General features: G+C 39.3%; 1 protein-coding gene across 4 annotated transcripts in view; it reads right to left on the bottom strand.

The window, feature by feature from the left end:
* IFT74 (intraflagellar transport 74) overlaps positions 1-12,157 on the bottom strand; it is a 144,532-nt gene that overhangs the window by 115,499 nt on the left and 16,876 nt on the right. For all 4 annotated transcript variants that reach the window (XM_089678050.1, XM_089678049.1, XM_089678048.1 and 1 more), the window contains exons 6-8: positions 8,270-8,330; positions 5,954-6,013; positions 3,831-3,892 (exon numbers count right to left, since the gene is read on the bottom strand). In XM_089678050.1, coding sequence (XP_089534176.1) covers positions 3,831-3,892; positions 5,954-6,013; positions 8,270-8,330 — 183 coding nt within the window. The remainder of the gene's footprint in view (positions 1-3,830; positions 3,893-5,953; positions 6,014-8,269; positions 8,331-12,157) is intronic.

Here is a 12,157-nt window from a genome sequence, read left to right as displayed (position 1 = left end):
CGGCCGGTTTTCGTGGATTTTCCAGCATGACCGATAAAAATAAATGAGGAGATCTGCGAAAAATGGCCGATGGGCTGGCCCCACTAACGGCATGATTAAAGGACGATTTTTCGTGCGAACGAAAATTTGGCCGATAAATTACCCATCTATGGCCGGCATAACTTAGAAAAAAAAAAGAGAATTAAAGCTCTTTCAGGTGCATAAGCAATCATGAAAATGTACAGATTATAAGCACAGGAGATCACTTGGAAGAGCAAAATAACTTTGCCAGTAGAGACAAACTCCCTTACTTTTTATTATATTTATAATTACTAAAGCTGAACTCCAGACATATAATGGTTCATTTAAATATATTCCTCAATAGCCACAAAGGAAACAGATCTGTTTTGTGTGCACCAAATGCCTTTGCAAGCCCAGATATTACTTTTTAAAAGTAGTGGTGACATCATCATTGTGCTGCACAGGCTGATTCAGCAAACCCACCCACTAAAGCCTGACCAGTCACTCTGCACATGGAGCAGCAGTGACTGTTCTCTGTTCTTTATTATAGAAAATTCCCACACAAAGGCAATGTTTTATGCTTGTTTACCTCACAGATCTGGAAGAAATACTTAAGGCACCCCACGAATCAAGTGAGAATACGCATACCTTTTGTACTAGAGACAATATTTGCTTATCCATTTTAAAGCGCAGTGTGAACATTACACAATCAAATAAGTATACTGCTGAAATACACATAAGCAAATGATTTGACCTCTCTGCAGACTACAATTCAGAAACTACAGCACATTGATAATATCCCTGTACTGTCCTCTCCTGTCGTTTACAGGCAGTTGACTTTACAGTTGTTTTATTGAACGCACCAAACTTCAGGAGTAGATTTTACCAGCATTTCAGACGGCAAATGCTTGTAAATGCGGTTAACCGCGTTTATATGCATTTGCGTTTAGAAGCGTTTTTTAACTGTTCCATATCCAGATGCTGTCAAGAGCCTTTTTTCATCATCAGAAATGCATGCAATGTGTTTTCCATGTATTCAAATGGACCCAGTACATCAGCGAAGTCAGTTCCAGGTTTTACGTGAAGGAAAAAATGATAGAATGTGCCGCATTATGCTCATGATGGGATCCATAGTGAATACAACCAGCAAAGACAGGTAATCTCAACACATACTGCTCTCTCTGCTTCTGCTCTCTCCATTCCTCTCAAAATGTCTGAAATAGTTAATTGTTTACTATTTTTCCAGTGCATTCTGGGCATTTGGGAAGGTCCCCTGAGGTTATCTTTTAAAAACACTTCTAAACGCAAATGCGCATAAACACACATAAACGCGGTATGCAAACGCGGCTAAACTGCCATTTTTTAACCTACGCTTTCCAGAAGTCAGTTTCCATCGTTCAGAAGAGTTTTCCAAGCGCCCCGTGCACATGAGTCCTAAAGCTTGTCTGTGAGTTCAGAAAAAAGGGGGTGGAGAACTGAGGTTGCTCTCTGCACAGCTCAGTGAGGAGAGTTCTGACAGCTGATTGGAGGGAAGAGACACACGCTGTCACACAGCTGAGGCTGTCAATCGGCTGTCATAATTTTTCTCTTTTTATCAGGAAAATGTGTCAGAAGTGACTCATGCAGAAAGCAGAGGAACAAAGCAGCAGAGAGAGATGACACTTGGTGCTCTAGATTGAGACAAGTACACACTATAGAGGGATATACTTAGTTCATATTTCATGTCTGAGGTTTCACACCCACTTTAAAGCAGGAGTAAACCCTCCTATCAATTTCAGCCAAGGTAGCTGCCATCTTACCCTCTGTTTCATCTGCAACTGCCATTATGCTGCACATCTGATGAGTTATGACCCCATCCATTTGATGGTTTGACAGTTTGGCTGAGAGCACAAGCAAATGTGATGGTTACCATTCCTGGCATGTGCCGGGAATATACCTGTTTAATGAAACTGTTAACTTGATGAGTATAGTTCCACTTTAGGAATACTGGCATTCCTCCTGTGTTTGAGGTGTAGTGGATGACAATATCCCTGCCTTGTGGTGATTGTGTAGTTTGTTAACACATGCAGAGTTGTGTACGTATATTCCTTTTCAGCCCATTTTACCAACAGTTTTCTGTCTTTTAGAAGTAACATAAGGATCACACTACAAAGCCAGAGTTTGGCAGGGAGAGTCAGAAGCTTTCCTGCACAGCTTTACACTTGGAAGCAAGGTGTTATGTTACACTACACCTCCAGGGAGGAAAGCTAGTTACATAGTAATCACTTTCTGATATGTCTCATTATACGAGGGCTGTCCCTTTCATGGCATGCTCTCTGTTGGTAGACCAGAGCCGGCAACTGCAGGAGTGGTTTGCAGTTTGTATATCAGAGTGCTCAGAGTTTCAGTCTCCATGGGAACTCTTAAGACCTTTGACTGATGTGCAGGCAACTCAGTGTGCCTTCTAAACCATAAAAGTGTTGGTTAGGTACATATGTCCAACCCTTAGGGCCACTTTAAAGCAAAACGGTCAGCCATTTTCATACTTTTCAAGTATAAGTGCTGAGGTATGTGCTAAACCTTTATTAGCAAGGGATTGTGCAACAACCAACACTTAAGCTGCCCATATGTTTGAGACTGTGGTCACTTACACATCAATATTTCAACCGCTGTCTTCTAGACAAGCTTATATGCAGCATGAAGAAGTAAAAACCTTGACAACAATGTAATTGAGAAATCAAAGCCAAAGGAGCCACTGGAACTGAACAAATTAGTTTCTGATCTGCAAACCACCAAATTTTCAGGCACACACATTGCAATATTAGTAGCACACTAATGATTTCACCCTTGAGTATGTGTAGAGAGACTTGGCAAATTTACAATGCTGTGTGTTGCCACTGATAGCTAGAACTAAAAAGCACAGGACTTTACAAAGTACCCTGCTTGCCCCATGCCCAAGCATACACAATAATAACTTTGAGAAGATTTAAAACTGTACTGGTTTGTTAAATACTCAGTGCTGTGATATTTCACATCAAACCAGTAAATTAGCACATCCTAATCTGACAGTCCTAAAGGTTCAGCTGAAGCTACCAACGCAACACACTGGTATAGATACTTTTTTCTAGCCACAGCAATCGGAATGTAGCTTTTCAGTGTTCTCATAAGTTAACATAGAACTATAGGCAAACATTTCTTTATTTTGGATAGAGTAAGGGAGGGTTATAACCCCTATAAATTTTTCGCCATCTGTGTCGCATTGGGGAAACTTAGCTTCACTTCCTGTTCCATAGCCAAAACAGGAAGTGAGAGGAAATCCCTGCAAATTAAAGAGAACCCCTTGGGCCCCCCAGGTCTCCAGAACAATTTTCCCTTATTACTGTTCTGGGGAAAACCCAAAATTTTAGATTCTCTTGAGATGGTAACAGGACAAATAGAGAGGGTGAATTTCCCTAACAGGGACATGGACAGCAATAAAAACCTAGTAGGTGTTCTAATCTCTCTCCACTCTGTACACATCTATAAAATAAGTTTGTCTTCAGTTAAGCTTTAAGATGCAAAAATACAAAACCATGTAGGCCATTGATACTGCATGCAACATTTCAGTATCGCAATTTTACTTCATAAAACACAAATGCAAGTGTCTAAACCATCTGAAAATACAGGATCATGCTGCTAAACAAAAAGAGCTGATCTTGTAAAAAGTAAAACTTGGTCAAAAAATAAAAAGTACACCACGTTACATTTAACAGCCATTTCCTGTTACATGAGAAACCTTTATTTTATTTACATAATGTCTCCAGCAAATCAGTCCACATATTTTTTTCAGAAAGCTTATCAATAGTACTCACGCTTGTCGCTCTGTGAAAATAATATCGATACTCTGGGATTCTCGATCATTTTGAGCTTTCAGCTATAACAACAAAAATTTGTTATTCATCATGATCAAAACACCACAGGGCTAAAAACTATTATAAAGTGAATGTTTTAATAATAAAGGAGTGTAATAATACCAAGGCGTAACAGAAGGTGCTTGAATTAATATAGTTAGGTCCATATATATTTGGACACAGGCACAATTTTAGATTTTTTCCAGGTATTTACCAAAACATATTCAAGCTATAGCAACAGTATATACTGAAGGGAGTGAGACTAGACATCTCGCTCCAGTGACAGGAGCAGACAGATTCTGCTCTAACTGAAGTGACAGGGGAATTAAAACTTAAAGCATATCTAAACCCAAGAACAAAAATTATTATTATTATTATTATTATTATTATTATTATTATTAATAATAATAAAAAGTTAAATTTATTACATTAGTTTTCCTTTAAAGGCTAAAAATATGTTCAGCAAGTAGAGAAAATACCTGATGATCTTGCCAGAAATAAAATGTCGTTAGCTGAATTTAAATCGGTAAACAATGTTATTTTCCTTCTAACCCATCTTTCGTAAACTACTAATACCTTATCTCCACTTGATGGAGATGAACAGAAGAATGCATGTTTGTACTCCGGCATGGGTGACAGACAAGACTCCCATCACACATACAGTGGTGTCAGAGTAGCCATGATAGAAAGGAAGTGTGTTATTTAGAGGATTAAGAAAACTAACGCAGCTTCCACATTTAAGTACTTGTAAGCTACTGTATGTTTGGATATACTTTAATATTAGCAGGTGGAAAGGGGAAAAAGATTATCATGTCTGACCTCCTTGCTATAAATCCAACATGTCAAACTAGTGTTTTATGGGCTGTAAGCATATTTCTAGCTCCTTCTTCATGCACCCCCAGTGGTATATGGATTAAAACAAAAAATGAATGTGCCCAGGTCCTGTAAAGATTTAGTCCTCCCAGTATGGCCCACTGTTTTATCAGGATTTTACATACCTGCCATAGAGAGATAGGTGCATACACAAAAACTGTGAAAGGGGGATACAGAGTGTAGAAGAAGCTGGATGCTGCGTCCCAAAAAGGGCTGCCATCCCTTTAAAACTAGTCAAATTTGAATGAAACACACTCTGGGGCTGATTAGTACAAATAAAGCACTAAGTAAATTTAACTACATTAATCAGTAATATAATTTTAGTAATTTATATGCGTTTGGTTTTAGAGGGATGAGGTGGCAACTCTAGTCCTGACACCATGACACACTCACAGGGTATTAGGTCATCAACCAACAGCAAGATAAAAGTTGGAAAATTTAAAGAGACGCTAAACCGATTTAAACCAAATAAAAGTGATCCACGTATGTATTCCTTACTTAATATATTGCTCTCAGCCTACTCCAAATCTTTAAAATCTTTCTTTGGTACTATGATCCAACTGCCCATTAGAGGGTGGCTACGTTTGTTCTCTATGGTCTCACCAGGGGCGGACTGACCATTTGGGAACTCGGGCACTGCCCGAGGGCCCGGGGTCAGTAGGGAGCCCCATGAGATGCCCCCGTTACCTTTCGTAGGCTCTTTTGGGTGTGGTTTGAGTGTGGGCGAGAATACAGGGGCCCCATGATCCCTTATTGCCCTGGGGCCCCATGAGTTGTCAGTCCACCCCTGGGTCTCACTGTATGTCTGAATTATTGGATTTGTAATGTGCATAGAGCAATACACATGACCACAACAAACGTGCACTGCTCGTTCCAAACAACAGAAGTGATGGGGAAAAGGAGATGTTAACTCACAAAGGATGTTACAAGGAGGCAGAATGATTTCATAAAAATAGATAACATGATAAGTAGTAGGTGTGTATATATTATTTTTGGAGAATAGGGATATAGTTTAGTGTCACTTTATGGGCAAGACAACTCATTTGTCAAGTGCCTTTTTTCAGTTAATATGATGACTTGGAGACCAGCACTTGTACAACTCTATGGTACAATAAAAGTGGGGTATATGGACAGGAAATTAAAGTGTAAATTAACATCAAGTAAATGCGTAAATTAACATTAGGTAAACTTATACCGTCAGCATAACTTACTATATTGTATTCATGCAGCACATCTTCCATATCTGTGTTTGTATTCAGTTTGTCAACCAGCTAAAAATGAACAAAATAAAGACAATAAGTCACAAAAAAGTCCAAAAAACGCATACGTTTGTTGAATATATCTTACACTGAAAGAAAAAAACAAACATTCTCTATTATACACTTTCTTATTTTGGTACCTACTTATCTTAAAAGGAATCCGCTATGTTAGAAATGTAGGAGTCTTCACTGCTGACTTCGTTTAGCACCTGCAACTTCGTCTTCATCCAACTCACCTAGTAACACTACATAGTATATCACTATGCCAGAACAAGAAGCTAATGAAGTCATAGCTCCAAAAATAGTTCTAGGTTAGTGACCAACTACCTTTCGAAGACAGATGATAGACTGAAAACTTGCACATTGTAAAAAAAAAAAAAAAAAAGTGGCGCAGCAGTTGCTTGCATATTTTCTTTTACAAAGAATTTTATTGTAGAATAGAGAACATCAGAGATTCAGTCAAAAACAGATGCACTGACCGACAGAAATAAAACATACAATTTTTCTGGTGAATAATACAGAGTATGTACTGATGGAAAGACAAGAAATTAAACTTCATACACAAGTGCTGTATATAAAAAAGGAAAACAAAACAATAAGTCGAAAAAATGGTAGACATTTAGAGACCAATGACATAATAAACTAAAATAAAAAGTTGTCACTATATCTGCATACAGAAGGCGGGGAAGATGGAAAATGAAGCCTCACTGAATGCATATTGATACTCTATATTCTGGGCTCCAGATGGAGTCCGGCAAATGGATATAGTATTGCTGGTACGATAATCAAGGCAGCAATCACAATCAGCACAAATATCGTAAAGACCGACTAAACAGAAGGAAAGAGAGCAACGAAGAGAAAGGAGACAAAAAAAACAAAACAAAACAAAAAAAAAGGGCTCCAGGGGGATCGCGACAGAAAAAAAAAATAATATGTAAATCTTAGAACGATAAGAGGGACTGGTCGAATCTCGACGGTTGGGCTATATCAAGCCAAGGACGCCAGGTCTGCAGGAACTTTGTATGGGTGTCTAACAGTATAGCCGTCAGCTTTTCATTAACCATTATAAAGTTCATCTGATTTTTGACAGCCTCAAAGCTGAGGAGGGGAGTCTTCCAAGCCCTTGCGATCATCAGCTTGGTAGCCATGAATAGATGCGATGCCAGCTGCAGTTCAGGACGAAGTAGGCCCACTAATGGTTTAAATAAAAGCGCTTTATACGGGTTGCGTTTAATTTCTGTGTGAAACAAAGTGCAGAGAAGGGCATAAACCCTGATCCACAGTCTGCAAACCTTAGGGCAAGTCCACCAAATATGGACCATGGTGCCTATTTGTTGACAACCACGAAAGCAAGTCAGGGAGTATGTGGGGATAAAACGAGCCAGATGAGCAGGCGTGTAATACCATCTATAAAGAACCTTATATGCATTTTCTAGAATGATAACATTCCTAGAACATTTAGATAATGCTTGGGTCATGGTCCGCCAATCCTGCTGATCCAGAGTGCCCCCGAGTTCCGACTGCCAACGCTGATGATAAGAACGGACCGGAGGCATTCTATAAGAAATAATGGAGGAGTAGACTAGAGAGATTAAGCCCGGAGCATGGGGTCTATGTCTGCATTGACTTTTAAAGGGGGTCAACCTGTAGGGTCCTGAAGGCATCTGTATTAATGTATTGATAAAGTGGCGGAGGTGAAGGTAGCCAAAATGCTCCCGCAGTGGGATATCATGTTGCTTGCATATTTTGATGCAGACTGATTGCCTTTAAGATCATGTGCTGATCTCTTTAGTGTGTGTAATTCCTGAATGTGGCGTACAGTATCATATTTTCAGCTACTTCTTTTTTCCATTTCTTCAGGTCAAAGACATCAATGTATATCAGATTCATACCACAAAGCTCAGATCTTGAGCCCATTCAGAAACCCGAATAGGTAACACATGCAATAGATAACACATGCACTCTGGAAGTACGTGCAAGAAAATGCACATTTTATTAGGTACAATATGCTACATATAATTTGAGGGGCTGTTCTGCTAAAATACTATTTTTTTTATTTAAAGTATTTGTTCGTTCTGAAAATGAAAGCCTAAATAATAAGATAAAAATGTGCTGCAGATGACTATGCAGGGAAAAGCCGCCTCTTCGCATCTGGTATTATCATTTTTCAACTGGATGTGGAAGATTTTTTTGCAATTGATTTGTCTAAAGGTAAGTTTTGTTTCTATTTGCTTCACAGCACCAAAGTGTTAATTAATAAAAATATACCATGTTGTAGTCTGCAAGCTGTCCCTGCTGTTCCTTAATTTCATGAGCAAGTGCTTCGGCTCTGAGGACAGAACAAATATTTACAATCAGATATTTACAAAGACAAGTTTAAATCTACAGCATTATTAACAAGGCGGGCTTGCCAAGTAAAGCAAACTGCTTGCACTTATAGAAACAAGGGCAACAAGTAGCAAGATAAAACATGTTAAGAGCAGCACTATATTATCCATAAAAATAAAGTATGAGCACCTTTGGTCAAAATCACAAAAGCAACAGAGTAAAACAACTATAATGGCAATGTAAATCAAAGCAGACTTTCAAGGAACAATGCCCTCTTTGTCAGGCCAATCACAAAGCGTACAAGAGATGTCATTTTTAAAGTGAACATGTTCTTTTCCCATGTAAGAAAACAGTAACTGGTAACTGAAATGCCACCCAGAAGAACAATTATTCCCTTTGCTACGAGGGTGAAAAGAAATGGCTGGAACTCCTAAGTATAGAGAATCATGTGACTCGTGACAGTGCTGGTACTTGTGCTTGGCAATTAGCCACCAAGGAACCACAACTGGGTTCGACTAGGCTTCATCCCTTATTTCCTAGTGGTGAAGGAATGTTGGGGCAGTAAATAGGTCTTCCCCTGAGTCAGAAACTGGATTGTAACTATTCAAACTGACACTTAGGACCATTTTTAATAATTTACACTGGTTAATATTCTTACAGTAACAACTAGAGATGAGCGAATTTCTCAAAAATTCGATTCGGCTGATTCGGCGAATTCCAGTATGAAATTCGATTCGATGCGAATTAATTCGCTACGAAGTTAACTTATTAAAAGGGTTTCTAAGCTTCAGAGAGCCTTTAAATTAGTGCAGAACACTGTACCTTTAATTTAAATGCCCTTGGAGATGAGGAAGGAGAAGGAGAAGGATGAGAAGAAGGAGAAGGAGAAGGATGAGAAGAAGGAGAAGGAGAAGGAGAAGGATGAGAAGAAGGAGAAGGAGAAGGATGAGAAGAAGGAGAAGGAGAAGGATGAGAAGAAGGAGAAGGATGAGAAGAAAGAGAAGGAGAAGGAGAAGGATGAGAAGAAGGAGAAGGAGAAGGATGAGAAGATGGAGAAGGAGAAGGATGAGAAGAAGGAGAAGGATGAGAAGAAGGAGAAGGATAAGAAGAAGGATGAGAAGAAGGATGAGAAGAAGGAGAAGGATGAGAAGAAGGACAGTTCTGTGACAGTTTCTGTCTATTTCTGACAGTTCTGGGACATTCACTCCATACAGCGGTTGAAACCGCTGTATGGAGGGAATGTCATAGAACTGTCAGAAATAGACTATTTCTAACAGTTCTGGGACACTCACTCCATACAGCGGTTGAAACATTGTATCTATTTGTTTCCATAAATGGATCCATTTATGGAAACAAATAGATACAATGTTTCAACCGCTGTATGGAGTGAGTGTCCCAGAACTGTCATAAATAGTCTATTTCTGACAGTTCTATGACATTCCCTCCATACAGCGGTTTCAACCGCTGTATGGAGTGAATGTCCCAGAACTGTCATAAATAGTCTATTTCTGACAGTTATGGGACATTCCCTCCATACAGCGGTTGAAACATTGTATCTATTTTTTTCCATAAATGACATTCTGCAGAAACACTTAGAGGAGCGCTGCAGATACACTTTTTGCCGGCTTGGAATTATTCTTATTTTCATCCTACTTCTTCTTCTTCTTCTTCTTCATCCTCATCCTCTTCTTCTTCTTATGAGGATGAGGATGAAGAAGAAGAAGAAGAAGTAGGATGAAAATAAGATTAATTCCAAGCTGGCAAAAAGTGTATCTGCAGCGCTCCTCTAAGTGTATTTGCAGAATGTCATTTATGGAAAAAAATAGATACAATGTTTCAACCGCTGTATGGAGGGAATGTCATAGAACTGTCTGAAATAGACTATTTCTAACAGTTCTGGGACACTCACTCCATACAGCGGTTGAAACATTGTATCTATTTGTTTCCATAAATGGATCCATTTATGGAAACAAATAGATACAATGTTTCAACCGCTGTATGGAAGGAATGTCCCAGAACTGTCAGAAATAGTCTATTTCTGACAGTTCTGGGACATTCCCTCCATACAGCGGTTTCCGGCAAAAAGTGTATGTGCAGAGTTCCTCTATTCTGCAGATACACTTAGAGGAGCTCTGCAGATACACTTAGAGGAGCTCTGCACATACACTTTTTGCCGGCTTGGAATTATTCTTATTTTCATCCTACTTCTTCTTCTTCTTCTTCATCCTCATCCTCTTCTTCTTCTTCTTCTTCTTCTTTGAATTATTCTTATTTTCATCCTACTTCTTCTTCTTCATCCTCATCCTCAGAAGAAGAGGATGAGGATGAGGATGAAGAAGAAGAAGAAGAAGTAGGATGAAAATAAGAATAATTCCAAGCCGGCAAAAAGTGTATGTGCAGAGTTCCTCTATTTCTGACAGTTCTCTGACAGCTTCTTCACATGTACAGCGGTTGAAAAATCTGTATCCTAAATGGAAACTAATAGATACAATGTTTCAACCGCTAAACATGTGTTCCTTCTGTCAGAGAACTGTCAGAAATAGCGGAGCTCACTGCAGGGACACTTTTGCCGGCTGATCGGGAAATATTCGATTTGCGCACCCGAAGTAGGCAAAATTTCGGATTCGACGCGAATCGAATATTTCCTGAAATTTGACTCGAATTCCGGTTCGCCTGGTTCGATTCGCTCATCTCTAGTAACAACTGTAAGACATCCAACAATAATTGCTACATAGTTGGTAAGATTGATTATAAATACACACGTCCATCAAGTTCAACGTTTGTTTGTATGGTGGCTATATTGCTAAGAATTTCCATCATATCCCTGTACATTGTGTTCCCAGAGAAACACACCTAAAGGTTTTTTGAATATGTCTACATCCCCCCAACACCACTAACTGTGGAAGGAAGTTCCACATCTTCACCTCTAACAGTAAATAACCCTTAATGCAGTTTAACCACATTCCCGCCACCCTATAGCAGATATACTGCTACAGGGCAACAGGGGTGCGCAAAATCACGTATTTATACACGTGATTTTGCATTTCCAGGTAGGGAGCCCTACCCGTGCCGCCATTCTCAGCAGTTGCTGTCAATCACCGGGTCCCGGCTGGTGATTACTCACCGGCACCCAGTGATTGCTGGGCATCTCCGATGGGGGGAGGAGAACTGTTTGTAAACAAAACTGTTCTCCTACGTCAGCTCGTGCACACTGCTTTGAATGGCTGATCACAGCACAGCCATGCAAAGCAGTGTGCTTACAGTGAAGCACAAACACACAGCCCCTAGTAAAACAGAACAGTTAACCCTTTGATCGCCCCAGATGTTAACCCCTTCCTGCCCAGTGTCATTAGAACAGTGTCAGTGCTTTTTATTAGCACTGATCACAGTCCCGCTATAAGTCACTGATTACCGCCATTACTAGTAAAAATAGAAATATATATACCGTCATTTGTACATACTATAACTTTCACGTAAACCAATTAATTTACACGTAGTGGGATTTTTTTTTAGCAAAGCCATGTAGCAGAATACATTTTGGCCTAAATTTATGACGAAATTTATTTTTAAAATTTTTTTTATTGAATATGTTTAATAGCAAAAAGTAAAAAATACTGTTTTTTTCTCAAAATTGTCGGTCTTTTTTTTTATATAGTGCAAAAAATTAAAACCACACAGGTGATCAAATATCACCAAAAGAAAGCTCAATTTGTGGGAAAAAAGGACGTAAATTAATTTGGGTGCAGCGTTGCATGACTGTGCAATTGTAAGTTAAAGTAACGCAATGCCGAAACACATAAAATGGCCTGGTCAGGGGGGGGGGGAATC

This window comes from Staurois parvus, unplaced genomic scaffold (assembly GCF_062004578.1).
Source record: "Staurois parvus isolate SC_StPar_1 unplaced genomic scaffold, SC_StPar_1.0 ptg000198l, whole genome shotgun sequence".
Taxonomy (NCBI): domain Eukaryota; kingdom Metazoa; phylum Chordata; class Amphibia; order Anura; family Ranidae; genus Staurois; species Staurois parvus.
The sequence above is the reverse complement of the archived record's forward strand: the minus strand, read 5'-3'. Positions and strand labels throughout refer to the sequence as shown.